General features: G+C 54.1%; 1 protein-coding gene across 4 annotated transcripts in view; it reads right to left on the bottom strand.

Moving 5' to 3' along the window:
- Window positions 1–1,025: 1,025 nt before the first annotated feature.
- Window positions 1,026–19,493, bottom strand: part of PLEKHG2 (pleckstrin homology and RhoGEF domain containing G2) — a 58,441-nt gene continuing 39,973 nt past the window's right edge. For 3 of the 4 annotated variants that reach the window (XM_081962444.1, XM_081962443.1, XM_081962445.1), the window contains 15 exons: window positions 16,662–16,728; window positions 16,141–16,187; window positions 15,601–15,751; window positions 14,520–14,651; window positions 13,903–14,085; window positions 13,576–13,668; window positions 11,774–11,860; window positions 11,403–11,436; window positions 11,171–11,272; window positions 9,941–10,042; window positions 8,681–8,719; window positions 7,603–7,619; window positions 6,395–6,679; window positions 4,213–5,587; window positions 1,026–3,295 (listed from right to left, as the gene is read on the bottom strand). In XM_081962444.1, coding sequence (XP_081818570.1) covers window positions 1,434–3,295; window positions 4,213–5,587; window positions 6,395–6,679; window positions 7,603–7,619; window positions 8,681–8,719; window positions 9,941–10,042; window positions 11,171–11,272; window positions 11,403–11,436; window positions 11,774–11,860; window positions 13,576–13,668; window positions 13,903–14,085; window positions 14,520–14,651; window positions 15,601–15,751; window positions 16,141–16,187; window positions 16,662–16,728 — 4,576 coding nt within the window. In that variant the 3' untranslated portion in view covers window positions 1,026–1,433. The remainder of the gene's footprint in view (window positions 3,296–4,212; window positions 5,588–6,394; window positions 6,680–7,602; window positions 7,620–8,680; window positions 8,720–9,940; window positions 10,043–11,170; window positions 11,273–11,402; window positions 11,437–11,773; window positions 11,861–13,575; window positions 13,669–13,902; window positions 14,086–14,519; window positions 14,652–15,600; window positions 15,752–16,140; window positions 16,188–16,661; window positions 16,729–19,493) is intronic. The other variant, XM_081962446.1, reaches the window with a different exon arrangement.

The following is a 19,493-nucleotide window of genomic DNA, read 5'->3' as shown; positions in this document are numbered from 1 at the left end:
AGTTTGGTAATGAGACGTCTGCAAGAAAACCACCAAGCTGAGCGCCCCAAGGACCCCTCAAAAAGGACGGCTAAGGTTACGTTGAACTGCCCATTCCCTCCAACGTCAAGTTCTCCCGCACAAGGGAAACGTATTTTGGGGCTGCCTCTTTTCTCCCGTAAATAATGTCGTTATTTATGGCTGCTGGCGTCGGCCGAGAGGAGAGGTGGGCTGCTAAAAGCTCGGGCAAAGCGCTACTGGAAACGGCGACCGGGTCACCCAACCGGTAAGGACAGCAGAGTCACCACGCCCCCAAACCGCTTCCCCGGTTGCCGCGGCATGTTTAATGTTCTGCGCATGCGCAGACCTATTTAAAGGCAACCGCGCACGCAGTAACGCCAGCAGAGAAACCCTCCCCGGTCTGCATCCCTGTGAAAGGGGTTCTAGAGCAGTTCTAGCTCCGAGCTTCCCCTTCGATTCCAAAGTATGTCCAAAAGCTGCAATTCCCCCTTTGGGTGGGAGATGCCGGGATGCTTCCTTGGCAAAGGCCGCCCGCAGCCCCACCGGCCCCCGGATGAGCATCTGGGCTTGATGGAAAAGGATTCCGGATTCCAAGCCGGGAGTCTCCGGGACAGGCGCCAAGCTGAACCGGGGACCCAGCAACGGATTTCAACGGCTTCAGCGGCACAGCGGGAAACCTGGCAGGTCTACAGAGCAAAGCAGCTGCAAAAGCAATGGGAAAGCCTGATTCACTTAACAACTGCGCCATATACAGTCGCAGAATGGGACAAAGCTCACTTAACAACCGTCTCATTTAGCAAAGGAAATTTGGGGCTCCGTTGTGGTCGTAAGTTGAGGATCACCTGTACTTCCAAACACCCCTTTTTGGATCTGGAGATGCCAAGGTGCCAAACTCCCAAATGGCTGAAATGCCAGGGCCTGTGGTTCCCCCCCCCCCTGCCAAGTGCTCCAGATTGGGTGGAGGACCCCCAAAGCCACAGACGCCCCCCCCTCCCCCCCTTCACCCACAAATGCACCCAGAGGCCTTTGTGTGACAGTTGTCTCTTTTCCAAAAGACTCGGAACCAGTAAAAAGGGAAGCGACACAATTGAGAATTCCCAACTGGCAAACCTGCCCCTTCGGAAGAGGGTTTGGCTTGCTTCACCCTCGCCCGGCCTCCCTGCGTCCACCAGTGAACCCAGTTTGGTCCCTTCCTGGCCTTCTGGTTCTCCCTCTCAAGGCGCTGAGACCGGCAGAGGCTCGATCTGGCAAGGAGGAAGGAGGTGAGATCTCTTCTCGGGATCTTCCGGAGTCTGTGCCCAGAAGACAATCTCTTGGCCGGTGGTCACCAACCACCTGCACCTCCGCCCTCTCGTTGGACCGCGTGGTCAGGGCCGGTTCCAGCCAGCACCGTCAGGACGTGGGGCTCCGCTGGCACGTCCAGCCTCATGGCTTCAGGTGCCCGGTTTTGGGGACGTCTCGGCCCCACCGCCGTTGACCCTCCGCTGCTCCAGCGTGGCCGAGAGAGGATGCGTCAGGCTGACCTGAGCGTTACTAAAGGAGGAGATCCGACCGCTGCCCCCAATCTGGATGTTGACGGTGGTGGAGTAACTGGCCTTCTGAGGACCCTTCTCGGGCACCCGAGCCGCCGTCTCCAGGCCCGAGGGGGCTCCCCGCTTGGGGCAGTGCTCCCCCATCTCAAGCTGCAGTCTCGGGGAGCCGCCTGCCCAGCCCTCTTGGTTGACGTATTTCAAACACAGGTTCGGCACGTTCGGCCACCGGATGCTGCCCAGTTCGTGGGGGCCACTTCCTGATGAGGCCTCGGCGCCCGGGGATTCCTGGTGCCCCCCGTTGGAGGCTGGCTCTTCGGATGGCAGGAGGGTCCTTTGGCTTCTCAAGCAGGCCGTGGGACAAGAGAGGCCAGGCGTCCAGGGCTCTGGGTGGGCCATGAGGACGGGGGGCTGCCTCTGCGGGTGGACCCCCAGAGGCCGGAAAGCGCAGGGCTGGGGCCCTCCTGGAGGGGGCGAACACATCCTGGGCCTCACGGGGGACTGCACACGAGAGTTGGGGGCCGAGGCAGAGGAGAAGCGGGGGCAGCGTTCAAGGGCTGGGGGGCCTGACAAGGGGGGCCTGCATGGGGAGGGGGAGAGGGGCCCAGGGCCGATGCACTGAGAGGAGGAGGAGGAGGAGACCACCATCTCTGGCCTTCCCGGGTTCCGGTGCCTCCTGGGGGCTGCCTTGGGGAGGGAGGCCAGGGGGTCGGCTGGCAGCCAGGGCCCCTGGGGCTCCTCGGAGGGAGGGGCGCCGTTCCTCTTGGCCAAACTTTGAGAGATGCAGGAGGCGGCGATGTACCTGGAGATGGCAGCCGCGCTGGACGAGAGGCATCGGCGGACGGGGGACGAGGGGAGGAATTTGGGGAGTGGCACCCTGGGGCATTGCCCCCCGATGCACACGGCCGACTCCAGCCCGGCCGGCAGTTCCGAAGGGGCAGCAGGAAGGGGCTCCTGGGGTGGGGAGGGCGCCCCCTCGGCAGAGGAGCCACGGGGCCCGGGGGCTTTGCTGGGTTCAGAAGCAGCAGCAGGAGTTGGGGGGCGCTGGTGGGGCCCCCCAAGCGGCATCCCAAAGGCTTCCTGGTTGAGCCCTTTTGCCTCTCGGACGGGTCCCTCACTCTCCGGAAAAGGGGGGGAATGGCTTCTCCCCCCAGCGTTCAGTGGGGAGTGGCCCCTTCCCAGTGCTGGGGCCAAGGGCCCCTCCGGCAGGCAGAAAATGGGGCAGTTGGGTGTCCTGGCCTTGGGGGGCTCCCAAGGGAGGGAAAGAGGGTCGGAATTGTGGTCACTGGGACGTGGCTGCGGTTGGAGGGCGGGGCTGGCCTGCTCTGCACCCACAGAAATCTCGGGGTGCAGCCTGGGCTCCGAAGGCCGACTGCCCCCCTGCGTATTCCAGCCCAGCTCACAGGGGCTTCCTTGGCTGCTTTCCTCCCCCGGCTCCATCCAGTGTGAGGCTTTGGAAGATGCGGGGGGGCCCTTCTGGGGGCTGGGAGCCAGGGAGGGGGAAGGGCCCCCTGTCCATGAGAGACCCCTGGGGCTCCCCCCTCCCCCACCCACTGAGGGGGCCCCTGAGGGAGGGGGCCGCGGTTCCTGCAGGTGGGGCTGCAGTGAGGCCAGGAGCTCCGGAGACAGAAGCCGGCAGGGTCGGTCGCTGTGCAGCACCACGGCCGTCTCAGGCGTGGCAGCCACCAGAGGCGTGGTTTCCTGGACGCCGATCACGTGTGGCAGGGCCTCGTGGATGAGCAGGTGGCCGTAGATTTGGGGCTCACCTGGAGGGGAGAGAGAGGCAGGAGGCAAAAATGAAAGGCGGCTTCCTTGAGGGGAGACCAACGAGAGCAGCTGCTGAATCTCATCTAATCACGGGGTCCTCGACTTACGACCAGAATGAGGCCCAGAATTTCTGTTAGGTTGAGGCACCCACCTGACCATTTTTTTTACAGTGGCCATTAAACAAAAGCTGAAGTTGTTAAGCAAAGCAATGTGTCCCTATGGGTATCTTTTGAGGGGGATGGGCAGCTTATAAATATGGAAAATAACGGAAGGGGGGGAGAGAGAGGTATGAAAGGAGGAACAAAAGAAGAGGAAAGATTGAGAGAGAGAGGGAGGGAGGGAGGAAGAGAATGGAAAGACTAAAAGAGAAAGAATGAAAGAAAGTCAGAAGGAGGAAAGAAAGAAAGAGTGTGTGTAAGAGAGAGAATAAAGAAAGACTAAACAAAAGTAAAAGAGAAAGAAAGAAAGAAAAAGAGAGAGAGAGAGAATAGAGAAAGACTAAACAAGAGAAAAAGGAAGGAAGGAAGGAAAGGAAGAAAGACAAAAGGAAGGAAAAGAAAGAGTGTGTGAGAGAGAATAGAGAAAGACTAAACTAAAGTAAAAGAGAAAGAGAGAAAGAAAGAAAAAGAAAGGAAGAAAGAGAGAGGGAGAATAGAGAAAGACTAAACAAGAGAGAGAGAGAGAGAAAGGAAGGAAGGAAAGAAAGAAAAAAGGAAGGAAGGAAGGAAGGAAGAGGCAATCTAATGCCCAGGGGTGCAGGAGATGTGTAACCTTCGTGCCCGATTGCCCAGTTCACTCCATGTTATGAACTGGGCCCTAGAGAGACTCTGCCCGGCTGGGCAGCAGGGGAGGGGAGGGGAGGGAGGGGAAGGCAGGACGCCCCCCAAGGGTTGGGTGGGAGGGAGGGTCGACTCACACTGGGGGAGGCTCTCTCCTGGCCGGCTCTCCTGCAGGGCTCCCTGGCCCCTGCCCAGGGCCTTCGGGTGGGGGTCCCGGGGCCGCCCACCAGGCCTCTCCAAGGTCCACTTCTGGGACTTCAGCCGGCTGATCTTCTCGCTGTACATCCTGGCCAAGGCCTGGACTTTGCTGATGATCCGCTCGGAGTTCTCCAGAAGGCAGGGCTCCCCGTCGCCCGTCGGATAGAGGCCCAGGGCAGGCAGGAAGTCCGCAGGGGCAGGGAGCCCCTCCTTCGCCCACCCGTCCCTCGCCTGCCCCGGGGGGGGCTCCGCTCCCTTTCTGGGACCCCGCAGAGGCTCCTCCAAGTCCGAGTCCTCCAGGATGCAGAGGGGCTCTGCGTAGGGGGGCCGGTCGGGGGAGCAGAAGACTCTCCGCCGGAGCCCCGGAGCCCCCTTATTGTGGGCGTCCTTAGCGCTCTGCTCCTTCTCCTGCCAAACCCGCCGGATCTCCGCACAGGATTGGAACCCGGGCTCAGCGAGACCCTCCTCCGATCCATGGCTCGGCTCCCGCTGCTTTCTTTCTCCGCCCGAAGCTTCTGGGGGAGCATCAGAGGGGGGGGCCTTCTCCGCCCCCTCGGGACTCTCAGTCTGCGCAGGGTCCGAATGGTTCCGCTCGGTTGTTGTGAGCGCCCGACTCCGTCCGGAGGGTTTTGGGGGGACAGACGGATGTTGGCTGCCGCAGGATTGACTCCGGCTCCGGCTTAGCTGGCCAGATTGAGGGCGGAGCCTTCTACGCTGGGCTCCTCCCTCTTCTTCTCCCGGAGGCTCCGGCCGCTTGGAGATGCTGTTGAACCGCAGGACGGATTCTCGCACCACCCCGGCGGGAACAGGAGGGAGCCCCTCTTCCTTGGCGCCCTCCGGCCGGCCCTTCGTGGCCCCTTCCACACTTTGGCAGTAGCTCTGGATCTTCTCCAGCAGCGGCCAGCCGTCCCTGGTGGGGTCAGAGTCCACCTCCGTGTTTGGCTCCTCGCTGCCGAAGCTGCCCGTGGAGGTTATGGGGCAGGAGCGAGGCCTGGTGGAAGAGGTGGGGCTTTCCTCCTGGCCGGTCTCCTGCCCCATGGAGGCTGAGCTGCTGGTCTCCTCCATGGGGAGGCCTTCCAGGATGTGCAGAGGGGAGGGAGCGGAGGATTCCCGCGCTCGGTGGAGGTCTTCCTCTTCAGAAGAGTCGCTGCCGAAGGGGTGGGGGAGTGTGGGGAGCAGCTCTTCTTGGAGGGGGCTCCCTTGGGGAGGGAGAGGGGGGGGCTCCTCCTGGAAGACTCCGTTCTCCTCCTCCTCCTCCTCCTCTTCCATTTTGCCCTCCTGTTCTTCCACATCATCCTTGGGCGAGAGGGGATCCTGACCGTGGGGCAGAAGAGAAGGACAGACATTAAGACAACCCCAAGGACCCCCTGGCCCCCCTTCTCTCTCTCTGGGGCGGCTTCAAACCAGCTTCCCCTCCCCTGAGTGACCCTCCCCCCAGGGGCTTCGACCCCCCCCCACTTCTCCCCAGGAGAGGCAGCTGGAGAAACCCCCCTCGGAGACCCCCTCTGGAGGACCTCCCTTTGGGCCAGCTGCTTATCCTTCAGGAACCCTTTTCATCAAGCAGGACTCTTGGAGGGAAGGCAGTGGCCCCTGGTCTTCCTTGCCTTCTTGAAGGAAACGTTAACAGGGTTTCTGAGCATACGCTGAATATTCTCCCCAGAGTCCCTGCACGTGGCATCCTTGTCGCTCTGCGGGGTTGGGACCTGGAAGTCACACTCTATGGCAGGCTTTCTTGGCAACCTGAAGGTGGGTGGACTTCAGTTCCCAGAATTCCCCAGCCAGCAGAGCGAGCGGTGGGAGGAGGGCTGGGGGATTCTGGGATTTGAAGTTGCCAGGGTTGAGAAATACTTAAATACTTGCCTATGAGGGTCCCCCTCTCTTCCGTGGCTTATCAGGAACAGACTTCACGTTAATAAATAATAATTTAATAAATAATAACAATAATTATTAATAGCACTTATACACCGCTTCACAGTGCTTCTATAGCCCTTTCTAAGAGGTTTATGGAGTCAGCCTCTTGCCCCCAACAACCTGGGTCCTCATTTTACGGACCTCAGAAGGACGGAAGGCTGAGTCGACTTTGAGCCTGGTGAGATTCGGTCACCCCCACCGAGCGATTACCTGCAGAGCCGAGCTAGGAGCGTCCGAGCCATTTTCTCTCCAAAACCCCCCTTCCCTTCCAGTTTCCTTGTCCAGGCCCCTCTGGCTAAGCAGCTCCAGGATCTCCTCGGTGATGGAGAGGTTCGTGGTAAGTGGGTCTTGTGCCAGGGAGAACTCGGCCTCCTCCGCTTCCAGATCCGAGGGTTCGGCCTCCTCCTCTGGTTTGGCCGAGGCCAGCGTGCATGAGCTGCTGGAGGAGAGGAGGGGCTCGCTGGCGGGAAAGAGGTCTCCCTCGCTGTCTGCGTGCTGCAAAGATGGAGGGGCAGGAGAAGGAAGGGCAGAGACGGGGGCGGAGTGAAAAGAGGCACCAGCCTAGAATCCCCACATGGCCACAAACGAAGAGAGATATAAAACAATAACATGCATGGAGAATAACATTTTACGGTGCAATTCCCTCGCCTCACTCCATGAATTTTACAATCGTCTATACTTGGTGCTTTTTCTTTTGTCTCTTTCCCAGTTCTAAGCCACTCAACTCAAGGACTAAATCAAGATACTAACAATGGTCTCTACTGTTGGCTAGAGATTCAATAACTCCTCTTTGGAATGGCAATGTTTTATTCAATTATAATCATCCACTTAAAAGAAAAAGTTCTTTTTTTTTGCTTTCTGTTATTCCCTGATGTAAACCAATTTCGGGAAGGCTCCTTTCTTGGGACAAAACAGAGCAAAGGAAAAATAGAAATGGTTGAATATAAAACGAAACAAGATAATAAAATAAAATATCAAGGAAAACAAATCATCCTGTCATGCCTGCAAGCCATCTTTTCGTTTGGACTTCAGGCCTGCCACTTGAGTGGTATGGAGCCATAACAACATTCTTCTTAGAAAGTCAAGGTCATCCATTGTCTCTGCACCTGGCTGGAACTGGATGGGTGGACTCTGTCTTCGTGGCAGTGGGAGATTGGGCCACGGGATGGACTTGTGGGTGTTTGGGGCAGGGTCTTGAACGTTCAACTGGGTGGGAAAACCTGGAAGCTTTCAGAATTGGGTTTTCCCAGATGTGCCAACAGGACTTCTCTAATAAAGTGGAACTTTGAGGGAACTCAAGGCTCGGAGTTTTATTTTGTTGGGGGTGTTTTGGGAACCCCTTAGGAACCCTAAGAAATGTGTCCCTGTCCCCCCCCCATCCCTCCGGAACAACCACAGGTCACACCCGGAGAACTTACCTTTAACCTGGCCCCATCTGAAAAGGTCCCAGCGTGTAAAAGACGAGATCAGGAGAGGAAAGACAAGACAAGGAAAAAAAAGAAAAACTCTCATCAGAGGCATTTCATTTTTCGTGGGAAATTCAAGATTGGGCGAAGGAAGCGCTTGCATCAATCCCCTGGAGCCGCGCCACCCTGGCAGATGCTTTCTATGGGTGGCGGCCCAATTCCTCCGAGTGTTTCACTTAGATTGCCAGGCTTTATAACTCTCCGGAGTTGCCGGCTGTCTCGCAACAGATCCGCTCTCAGCCTCAAAGCCATTTTTTAAAAACGAATGAGTCACAAAAGAAGACGCTCCACATTTCTGTGGAAGGGAGAAGCCTTCCTGGAAGCCACCGGAAGCTTCGGGGACGTTTCTCTTTGCCCCTGCTAACCAAGACTTTGGAGAGATACGGAGTCCTCGGCATACGACCATGTCTTGCAAAGTTTGGAGGAAGAAAAATGATTTGTGGCTGGTCCTCGCACTTACAACCATGGTAGCAACCCTGTGGTAACATGTTCAGAATTTATGGGATGGCTGCAGAGCCCCCGGGGTCCTCATTTGTGACCTTCCTTGGATTCTGGTAAGCGAAGTCAATGGGGGAAGTTGGACTTGCTTAATGGCTGTGTGGTTTACTTAAGGATCGCAGCAAGAAAAGGATGGGACTCACTTAACAACTGTCTAGCGACAGAAATTCCACTTGCAGTCGCAGTCCTAAGTCGAGGACTCTCTGTAATGCAGGTGGTCCTCGACTTACGACCACAATTGAGCCCAACATTTCTATCGTTAAGCAAAACATTTGTTAGTTTTGTCCTGTTTTACGGCCTATCTTGACACAGTTGTTAAGCGAATCACTGCAGTTGTTAAGTTAATTATCCGGTTGTTAAGTGAATCTGACTTCCCCTTTGACTTCGCTCGTCAGAAGGTCCCAATGTGGCCTTGGGAGGCAGCCACGGTCCTAAGTATGAATCGGTTGCCAGGCAGCTGGATTTTGAGCCCGTGCCAAAAACATTCACCCCAAATAAACACCCAGAATTCAGGAGGAAAAAAGGGTCTTACTTGCTGGATGAAATATAATCTGAGATTTCTTGGCTGGTTCTACAAGGAAGGCAACAGGGTTAGAGTTAGCATGATGGTTAGTATTGGGGTTAGCATTACATTAACTCACCTCTAAATCGGCATGAAGAGAGGAGGAGAGGTTAAGATTTGATAAAAGAATAAAACATTTTGGAATGCTGTTAAGGCAGCATTGTCTCGGTAGGGAAAAATGAGTCCTCAACTTATGACGGGGTCCCCAAACCTGGCAACTTTAAGACTTGTGGGCTTCAACTCCCAGAATTCCCCAGCCAGCTTTGCTGAATTCTGGGAGTTGGAGTCCACAAGTCTTAAAGTTTGCCAAGTTTGAAGATCTCTGCCCTACGACCATCACTGGGACCATAAACTCCACTGCTAAGTTAGGAGGTTGTAAAGTGAGTGGGCTTTACGATCTTTTTCGCCGAAGTTCTTAAGTGAATTGTGGTCGTTAAGCTGACCTGCCTTCCCCACTGACTTTACTTGTGGGAAGCAGTCGGAGAAGGTACCAAATGGTGACCACGTGACTCTCGGACGCTGCAATGGACATAAGGGTGAGGACCGGTCGTCAGTGACTTTTTTTGAGTGACACTAAACTTGGAATGGTTGCTAGAGAGATGGTTGTAAGTTGAGGATGACCCGTATAGTGTCTAACGCAGTATTTCTCCAGCTGGGCAGCTTGAAGATGGGTGAACTTCAATTCCCAGAATTCCCCAGCCAACGTGAAGATCCATGAACTCCAAGATAGAGGCCATTAAATAATATAGCCTTTATTGTCATTGTACAAAATAAATGCAACAAAATTGGTTATAAATAAATTACATTAAATTTAAATTTAATTAAAGCTATAGAACTGCTATGATTTTGTCTGGGGAATTCTGGGAGTTGAAACCCAGCTCTCTTCAAGTAGCCAAGGTTGAGAAACAAGAAGACAGAACAGCATGCTGAGGCTTCTCCAGGGACGCTATCTGGATCAGGCAGACGCTATCTGGAACAGCTTCCTCTGGGAGGCTCCCTCGGACGCTTTCTGCCCCCGACTATCTGCCCCTGGCTTCGTTCAGTGACCCTTTCAGTCACAAAATAAGGACATCCGAACCAGGAGGATGAGCAGGTCTCGTGGTCTGCTGGCGCCCCCTGGTGTCCCGCTGCAGGACACACACCCTGCTTTGGGAAGGGCTCGTCTGCCTGAGGATAGGCTGGAGTCCCGCCCACCTTGTGCAGCCCCGCCCCTTTCTCCAGGTAGCTCACCTGACTGCCTGCGGCCTCGGCGATAAGAGCCGCTTTTCTCCAGCTGTAAAATGGGACAGCTCCGCCGGATTCTCTCGGGGCTGTACATGGTCTCCGGAGGCTCTGAAAGAGGAGGTTCTGAGATCGAATCCCCCCGCCCAACCTCAGCAAGGATGGTCCTAGGACCCCCAGCCCCATTTAAGCCCAGCATCTAAATACGACCCTTCAGGAATTCTGGCTTTCGGGTTTTGGAATGCAAATAGCTCACCCGTTTACAGGGATTCCTTGATTTACAACCGTCACAGAGCCTGCGCATCATGGTTGTAAATTGGGACGGTCATGAATCAGGTTCCCCCCCCCCATGGCTGACCCGATTTTTCTGACCTTTCTTGTAACGGTCGTAAAGCAAATGCCACAGTTGTTATGCGAACCAACGATTCATTGTGGCGTGTAGAGTTGCTAAAACTGAGGAACTCTCTTCTAAGTCAGCCAGAGGAAGTATCAAGACTACATCTCCCATCATTCTTAGCCAACAAGGCTCAAGGGAATTCTGGGAATTGTAGTCCAGGGTCTTTCTGAACTCAGAAGGCTGATTGGAGGCCTCTTTTTTGGCTCCTCGTCTTAAAAATGAGAAGCTGAAAACTATCGAAGTTCCTACAGGCTCCACGGTTAGGCCAAGTCCCCTCTAGGGAGTCCTCAACTTACAACAGTTCCTTTAGTGACCGTTTCAAGTTACACTGAAAAAAGTGATTTACGACTATTTTTCATACTTGCAGCCGTTGCCCAAAATTTCTGTTGTTAAGCAAAACATTTGTTAAGTAAAAACTTTCTTGCCACGGTTGTTAAGCGAAGCACTGCAGTTGATAAATTAGTAACATCGCTGTTAAGTGAATCCGGCTCCCCCATTGACTTGGCTTGTCAGAAGGTCGCAAAAGGGGACCACGTGACCCCAGGATGCTGCGACCGTCATAAATAGGAGCCAGTTGCCAAGCGTTTGAATTCTGACCACGGGGATGCTGCAAATGGTCGTAACTTTGAAAAATGGTCATAAGTCACATTTTTCAGTTCCGTTGTAAATTTGGACGGTCACTAAATGAATTGTTGTAAGCCGAGGACTACCTGTACCTGTTTCGGGGGGGCGGGGGGAGGCTCTCAGGAACCCTCCGTCCACCAGGTGGGTCAAGGAACTCTTGACCATCCCGGAAGGAAGACCCTGCGGAGATGCCTGTCCAACTGCTGATCCCGCCTCACCTGACTGCCTCCGGCCACGCAGGCTGGCCCTGGACTCGTCCAGCGGAGGAGAAGGCAGGGGCCTCTTGGGGGTCTCGGGGCTGAAGACCACGTCTGGGGAGCCTGGCGAGAGGGGGAGAACCCGTCACTCGGAAAGGAAATGGCCAGAGACCTATCCTCCCCCCCCACCCCCCCATGCAAGAACAGACGGCTGGAAATGGGGCCGTGGGCTGGTGGACCCCCAGACTCTTACCCTGGAAGCTGTTCTCCAGGAGGACTTGCTTGGCCTGGAAAGAGAAGGAAAGAAACCATCAGGAGCAAGAATTCTGGGAGTTGAAGTCCACCCCTCTGAAAGTGGCCAAGTTAGAATTCTAATTCTAATTCTATTCTATTCTATTTGCTAGGGGCCTCCAACCTTGGCAACTTTAAGCCTGGCGGACTTCAACTCCCAGAAAGCAAAGCTGGCTGGGGAATTCTGGGAGTTGCCAAGGTTGGAGACCCCTTGCTATAAACGCCACGGCTTACAACCAGCTTTCCAAATCCAAACGGTGGTCGTAATTCGAGGACTACCCCTCTAGGCTTCCATTAAGAGCCCAGGTTCAGAGAAGCCCCCTCCCCCTTTACCTTCTGGGGAATGGAGGCCGGGTGATTTTCCACAATCAAACGTTTCAGGTAATGAATCCACAGTCGCTTCTCCTCCTGGTTCCTCACCTGCAACAGCGGAGCAAGGAAGGTGTGGAGGCCGTTTCTGCAGCCCAGAATCCAGAAACATTTACAGGGAATTCCTCGCCTTACAGCGATGCGTTTAAGGACCATTCGAAGTCACAGCAGCACCCAAGAAAGGGACCGAGGGCCACTTTTCACACAACTGACCCTCGCAGCATCTTCTACAGTCGCCTGATCAAAGCTTGGAAGCTTGGCAACTGGCATGTACTTACGCCAGCTGCAGGGTGATGGGACTTGGGACCTTCTGGGGAGCCCGTCTCCTGACCGAGGCTCCCCCAAAAGGCAGGAGGCAAAACCCCTTTTATGAAACGGAGGTGGATTCCCCCCCTGGCACACTGCCTCCCCAAGGGATATTTAGGACTACGGGCCTTATCTCTCTTGGGAAGCGGCCAGGGAAATATTTCCCAAATGAAAGTCTGGGCACAGAGTCTCTGAGGTTCACGGACAGATCTTCACACTCCTGAAACGGATCTAAGGACCGGCCGAACGAATTGTTTCCTGCAAAAGCCCCCTCCCCTTTCGCTCCTCTCTGATTTCCTATGGGAGGGGCCATTCAACATCCACCTGTGGCTTTACTCCCAAGTCGACCCTGATTTCTGAGTTCTTCCTTGCTTCTGGCAGCTCTGCACATGTGCACACTGGGAACAGGCTCCAGCTGTTCCTCTGCCTCACTGCTGTCGAGCTCCAATGGCAGCTGAGAACTGCCAGACGGCCTCGGCTCCGTCTCTGCGTCCGAGCCTTCCCCAGCCTCCAGGACTGGCCCAAGCTTTGCCCCAGCCTCCTCACTGTCCGACTGCTGCCAGCTGCACTGGCTGCTGGCGGGGAGGGCCACAACAGCCAGATACACTTTACAACTCTGTGATTAACGTAACAGCTGCAGGGATTCACTTAACAACGCTGGCGAGAAAGGTCGCAAAATGGGGCAAAATGCACTTAACAACCATCTTGCTTAGCAACGGGGACCAGTTGCAGTTGTAAGTCAAGGACTACCTATAAATTGATAATTTGCAGTTGAACAAACTTCAAATGTTTTGAGAACCTTGCTTGGCTGACGAGGGGCTGAGGACCGGCAGCCTCGGATCTTCCTCCAAAGATATATAGGAATCTACCCAGGATTAATGTGGATCAGTTGATCCGCAACAGGCAGGCCAGGGTTCCATTTAAGCAGGAAATGTTGTAAAAGGGTGAAATAAAACCGTTTAAGGCTCAGGGCAAGATTAGGATTAAGACGATGGGATCAAGGGCAGCAGAGTGGCTTCCTGGGATCTGCCAGCTTTCCCGGGTAATCCAGACAGGAAACACAACCAGGTGAGAGGCTTGTAAAACTACCTGAAGAGAACCTTACAAGTCTGAAAGTACGAGTCTCCTGGGCAGCCTGAGAAACTAAGGAGGGTCCGTTATGAGCTTTTTTCCTCCACCGTTATGCAGCCGAGGGCCGAGTCCCCCCTTATCCGTCCATTCCTAATCAGGTACCCCCATCCCTCGAGGTCTTCCCCCCCAATTACGGGACCTGCAGCTGCCAATGAGGGAACATCTGAATCATCCCCACCCTCTGATTTCCCAGGAAGAAAGGCATTCTACCCCCCATTTCACTGAGATCTGAGCTCAGACCCTTCCCCAAATTGCTTTCCATGGGCAACCGTCTCCTAGAGGTGTCACAGAAGTCTTGCATCGGCTGCTGTGGGCGCTGGGCGTCTCACCTGGATCGTGTGCTGCTGTTTGGGAATGGAGAGGTCCGAGATTTTGAAGCTCAGAGGGTCCTTGGTGTTCTCCTGGAGCGCCAGGTTGCAGCACTGCAAAGCCAGAGGGGAACATCACTGAAAACGACCCCCCCCCCCTCCAAAGTCCAACTCAGCCTCAGGGACTTTGAACTGGGAGGACTACAACTCCCAGAATTCCCCAGGTAGCATGCAACTTTAATCTGGGTAAACTACAACTCCCAGAATTCCCCAGGCAGCATGCCCAGGTTGAGAAGCCCAGATCTAACTGGTCCCAATCCTCCCCCTCCCCCCCAGACTCCCCCTTACAAAGATGTGGCTCTTGTAGAGGAGGGTCTCCCCGCGCCGCTTGGCGATGAGCAGGACTTTGCTGAGCAGGAAGAAGACCCTCTCCTTGCGGGCTCGTGGCACCCGGAACTGACCCTCCAGGATCAGCTCCCCAAAGGCCCCCAGCTCCGGACCAGTCCAGCCGGCCAGCAACCCCTGGATCTCCTAGGAGGGGGAGAGAGGTCAGTTTAGGAAGAGGGGAGGGGGAGTCCCTTGGGTCACACTGAGTCACTGGAGACCTCTTGGAAGGGTCCCTGCTGCCTGTTGATAGACAAGTGGCTTCCTTGCACATAGAAAATACCCTTCCTTCTAGCACTGATGAGGCCACCTAGCTGGGCCATGAAATGTCTGCAAGAAAACCACCAAGCTCAGATAACACCAAGGTGCTCTCCTCCTCCTGCTCCTCCTCTTCACATACTCCCCTCCCTTCTAGCACTGATGATGTTATCCAGTGGGGTCATGAAACGTCTGCCAGAAGCTCAGGGAGCACCCAGGACCCCACAAAGGCAGGAACTGCCCTCCAGGAGTCTCCTCCCTCCTGGCAGCCCAGGAGAGCTGGCCCTTCCCAAACCCCAAAGGTTGAACCTTTCCCTCCGCACCTGCAGCCGACTGGCATGCTCCTGCTTCCGCTTCATGTCGTTGATGTACCAAGCCACGGCCGTCATGGTGATGCTGGCCTCTTCCACCGAGTCGTAGCCAGGACTGCTCTTGTCGTAATGCTTGGCCAGTTCCTGCAGAGGAAAGACACCCAACCGTAATTTTCAAGAATGGTTTCCAGTCCAGAAAGTTAAATCCTGCACCCAACTGACTTTTTGTACAGGGTCTCATTTCTGGCTTGGGAGCAACTCTGGATCAGAGATGGGTTCTTCCCAGTTCGGCTCAATTCAGCTTAACCGGTGGGGGTCATCTGGGCTGGGTCGCAGAACCGGCAGCAACCCAGGCTGGCCACGCGCCCAAACCGCCTCCCCGGTCTCTGTTGCCATTGCTGGCATTTTGTTTCTTAGCTTTTAATGGTCTTCACGCATGCACACAACCACTAACAGCGAACGGCAGAGGTGCAAGGAACACAAAACGTGTGTGCGAGGAAACCGTTACCGTTTCCCACAGGAACCCCCCCACCCTGCTCTGGATGACTTGCAGTGTAATAAATTCATAAATCATAGTCACCTCTTGGGAAGATGAGAAGCATATAAATGTAAGAAATAAATAAATACATAGGTACATAAATATAAGAAATTAAAATGAAGAAGAATCTGATAAGGGTTTGCTCTTTGTTTTCATACAGCAGCTTGCCCTCCAAGGATTGGTGTATGTTTTCCCCATGATTCCTTGCTTAGGATATTGTTTTCTGCTTGATTGTTTGTTTGGTGTTAATCCCTGCTTACCTGGGCATAGGCTGCATAGACTGCAAGGCAAGATACTGTATAGATACAGAAAGCAAACCCCTTCCTCAGAAAAACTGATGATATTACCTAGTTGGGTCATGAAATGTCTTCAAGAAAACCAAGCAAGCTCAGAGAGCCCTAGGGATCCCACTCTCCTCCCCCTCCCATTCTCCTCCACTGTACAAACCCCACTCTCTTCTAGCACTGATGATGTTACCTAGTTGGGTCGTGAAATGTCTGCAAGAAAACAACCGAGCTCAGAGACCGCCAAGGACCCTGAAGTGGCGCCACTAACCTGCAGCAGCAGATGGTACTTCAGAATTCGCTGGACCGGCTTGAGAAGGTACGTCTCCAGGGGCAGCGAGTGCGAGAGAGTGGCCTGCCTCTCCCGGAAGAACTTTGCCAGGGATTCATCCTCCATGCACTGCCGGAGCACCGAGACGGAGCTTGCCATGGGGAGGGGAGAGAAGGAAGGAAGGAAGGAAGGGGAGAAGCGGAGATTCATAACTTTGCCTAGCTGGCTGGGGCATTCTGGGAGTTGTAGTCCAGACGTTATAAAACAAGGAAGGTTGAGAAACTCTGCTGGAGGGACTGGACTTACAGAGGTCTCCAAACGTGGCAACTTTTAAGACCTGAGGACTTCAGCTCCCAAAGTGCCCCAGCCAGCGTGACTGAGTGAGGAATTCTGGGAGATGAAGTCCTCAGGTCTTAAAGTGGTGGAGTTTGGAGAATCTTGGACTGGGGGAGGGGGGGGATCCACCCAGATTGTGCTGAAAACCACACAGGGAAGGAGGAGATTCACGCTTTAATGATTTGCGAGGGATTGTAGACTTACTTGGGGTAGTTCATGCAGTACAAAGTGTAGATGTCAAATTCTTCGCTCTGCAAAATGAAATGAACAGCATCAAATGTATTGCAGCGCACAAGGAGAAGGCGATTTCTCTGCCTGCTAGAGAATACCATACAATAGTAGAGTCGGAAGGGACCTTGGAGGTCTTCCAGCCCAACCCCCTATACTTTTTCAGACAAATGGCTATCCAACATCTTCTTAAAGACTTCCAGTGTTGGGGCATTCACAACTTCTGGAGGCAACTTCTGTTCCACTGATTAATTGTTCTCACTGTCAGGAAATTCCTCCTCAGTTCTAAGTTGCTTCTCTCCTTGATTAGTTTCCACCCATTGCTTCTTGTTCTGTCCTCAGGTGCCTTGGAGAATAGCTTGACTCCCTCTTCTTTGTGGCAACCCCTGAGATATTGGAAGGCTGCTATCCTGTCTTCTCTAGAGGGGGAGGGGGAGGGGGAGGAGGAGGGGGAGGGGGAGGGGGTGGGGGAGGGGGAGGAAGAGTGAGGCACTTACCCTTTGCACAAAGCAGTGTGCGATTGAGTGGGCACTGGTGTTCCTCTCCAGATCTTCCAGCAGCTCACTGTCCCAGGAGAGAAAAGAATGGAAAGGGGGCATAAAGGAGGAGATTTGCCACAGGTTAAGCCCCCCCCCCTTGCTGAAGGCGCCTTCTGCCTCGCCTGCAACCGGCCCTGCTGATTCAGCAGAGGTGACCAGCCAAGCGTTTGTGGATCCCTGCGAACACAAACGGAGGATGAATGTGCTTCGAGGCAGAGCAGCCAGAGGCTTCCTGTGAAGGAGGGGGAGGGGGGTGTCTCTGGGCTGAAGGATTAGTGGGAAGGGGCTTCGGTGGAAGGAAGGGACCCCCCAACCGGCTCCGTCCCTCCTCTTCCCCTGCGTATCCCATCGGTTGGTGCCTCCCCACCAAAACCCTCCCAGATGGGAAGTCCGGAGCATGGATGGAGCTCTTGGCCACCGGCCAGGTTTTAAAAGGCAAAAAATCAGCAGGAGGCAGAAAAAAGGAGAGGGGGGCTGGGGGGGGGCAGACTAAAAATAAACCAAGGAGCTGGCAAGGAGCCAGACAGTCTCATTGGGGAAACTTCTGTCTGCAATACTCCCTTATCTGACTCCCCCCTCCCCATTTTAAATAGAGAGTCTGCCCCCACCCCCCCTTCAGATCACCTTTCCCTGCTGCTCTAACCCCCCCCCCCCAGCTTCCTTCTGCGTCTTTCCAAGCCTCCATCTCCCCCCCTACACCATCTCCCCCACCTCCTGCTCCCCTTTCTCAGCCCCTCAGTCCCCCCACCCCCAGTCTGCTCAAATTACAGGCTCAGCTAATGCCAAGTTGACAACATCTCTTCCCCCCCACCCCCCCATCGTGCTCTCCTGCTTCACCACTGCAAAAGCAGGTGACAGATCAGATCAGCCAGCTGAGAAAATGAACTCAGGGCAAAAGACCCCCGTTATGGGTGGGCTGCATCTCCTGGGTCCAATTTGATCTGTAGACTTTCTTTCTTTCCTTCCTTCTCTTTCTTCCGTCTTTCTTTCTTTCTTTCTTTCTTCTTTCTTTCTTTCTTTCTTTCTTTCTTTCTTTCTTTCTTTACCTCCCTACCTCCCTTTCTTTCTCTCCCTTCCTTCTTTCTTTCTTTCTTTCTTTCTTTCTTTCTTTCTTTCTTTCTTTCTTTCTTTCTTTCTTTCTTTCTTTCTTTCTTTCTCCTCCCTCTCCTTCCTTGGAAAGGAAGGTGCTGTTTCAGAGCCAGGCACCAGCCGTGCCTTCAAGTCAGGGAGTGTATTTCTACGAACAGGAAAGCAAAATGCTGAAGCAAGGAAAACAAGAGATCTTCTGCAACGGCAGGATGAGGGAGGGAGAGGAATTAAACACACCACCCTCAGGCAGGGAGGGAGGGAGGGTGGGTAGGAGGGGGGACTCTGGATTCGGTATTCCTCTCCCGTTTATTCTTCTTGCAAGAATACAATTGGGAAAGAAAAAGTGTTGGAGAATTAACTCAGGATCGGTTCATGCCTGCCATCAACCGGGGGTCCCTCCAATATTTTTCGCCCTTCGCAGCTGACCGAGGTTCAAGGCAGCCCTGGCAAACTCTGCATCCATCCATGCACCTTTAGCAGGACTTCTGTCTCCTCCTCGGCCTGCCCAGGAATGAGACACGCTTAAATCCGCCCGAGCTGCTCAGGGTCAAAACCACCACAGTTACCCTCCAGATTCAAGGTCAGACACGGAGTGGGTTTTGCCATCCCTCTTCTTGGAAAAAACGGGCAGGGGTCCGGCTGGGTCTGCAAGCAGGCTGGGGAGAGATGCATGAGTGGACTTTTCTCCCAGGTTAAGGACGGTGCATGGATTTTTAGCACTTTGAAAGTGAAGGAATTCTGGAAGCAGCTGGAGACAGAATAACAGGATATGAGAGCTGGAAGGGACCTTGGAGGTCTTCTAGTCCAACCCCCTGGCTCAAGCAGGAGACAAATGGCTGTGCAGACTCTTCTTAAAAACCTCCAGTGTTGGAGCCCCCGCAACTTCTGGAGGGAAGCCCTTCCACTGATTGATTGTCCTCCCTGTTAGGAAACTCCTCCTTAATTCCAGGTTGCTTCTCTCCTTGGTTAGTTTCCATCCGTTGCTTCCTGTCCCGCCTTCTGCTGCTTTGGAGAAGAGCTTGACCCCCTTCTTCTCTGTAGCAGCCCCTCAAATATTGGAAGATTTCTATCATATCACTCTTAATCCTTCTTTTCATTAACCTGGACATACCCAATTTCCACATTTGTTTTTCGTATGTTTTGCACCCGTGTCAATCTTGCAAGCCATTTTCCCTCTGCTGCAGAAGATGGGCAAAATGTGGGCAGTCCGGCCAACCTTCCTTGGGGACCTTCTGAATGAAAATCCCTGGCTCAGAGAACCCCACAGTGGGAGGGAAGAAGCTGGGGATACTGGAAGAGGTTTTTCAATGTCTTCCAAGGCCACTCAACGTGTTCTATCTTTGGGGGAAAACAGCCACCATGGTGGGACTTGGGTTCCCAGGTTTCGGACGAGGCTGGCATCAGAGGCGCCTGGCATGCTAAGTCGCCACGCTTCTTGTAACCTTAAGGCTTCCTTTGGAAATCTTCTGGCAGGGAAATTATTTCTCTTGTTGGAGGAATTATTTTTCTTCTCGGCCACAGAATTTATTTCTCCTCCTGGCTACATCACCCTGTCAATTGCCTTTTCCTACTCCAGGTGACTCAGGACCACAAAGTCTTCTAAGGAAAGCTTCTTGATGACTCTCCCTGTGAGCCGGATGGCCGCCTTTTCCCCCGTCCCAGAAAAGTCTTGGCGCTGGTCCTAAGCCGATTCACATGGCC

Source organism: Natrix helvetica (genome assembly GCF_964273705.1).
Source record: "Natrix helvetica genome assembly, chromosome: 9".
Lineage (NCBI taxonomy): Eukaryota > Metazoa > Chordata > Lepidosauria > Squamata > Natricidae > Natrix > Natrix helvetica.
Note: the sequence above shows the minus strand (reverse complement) of the source record. Positions and strands in the feature narration are given on the sequence as shown.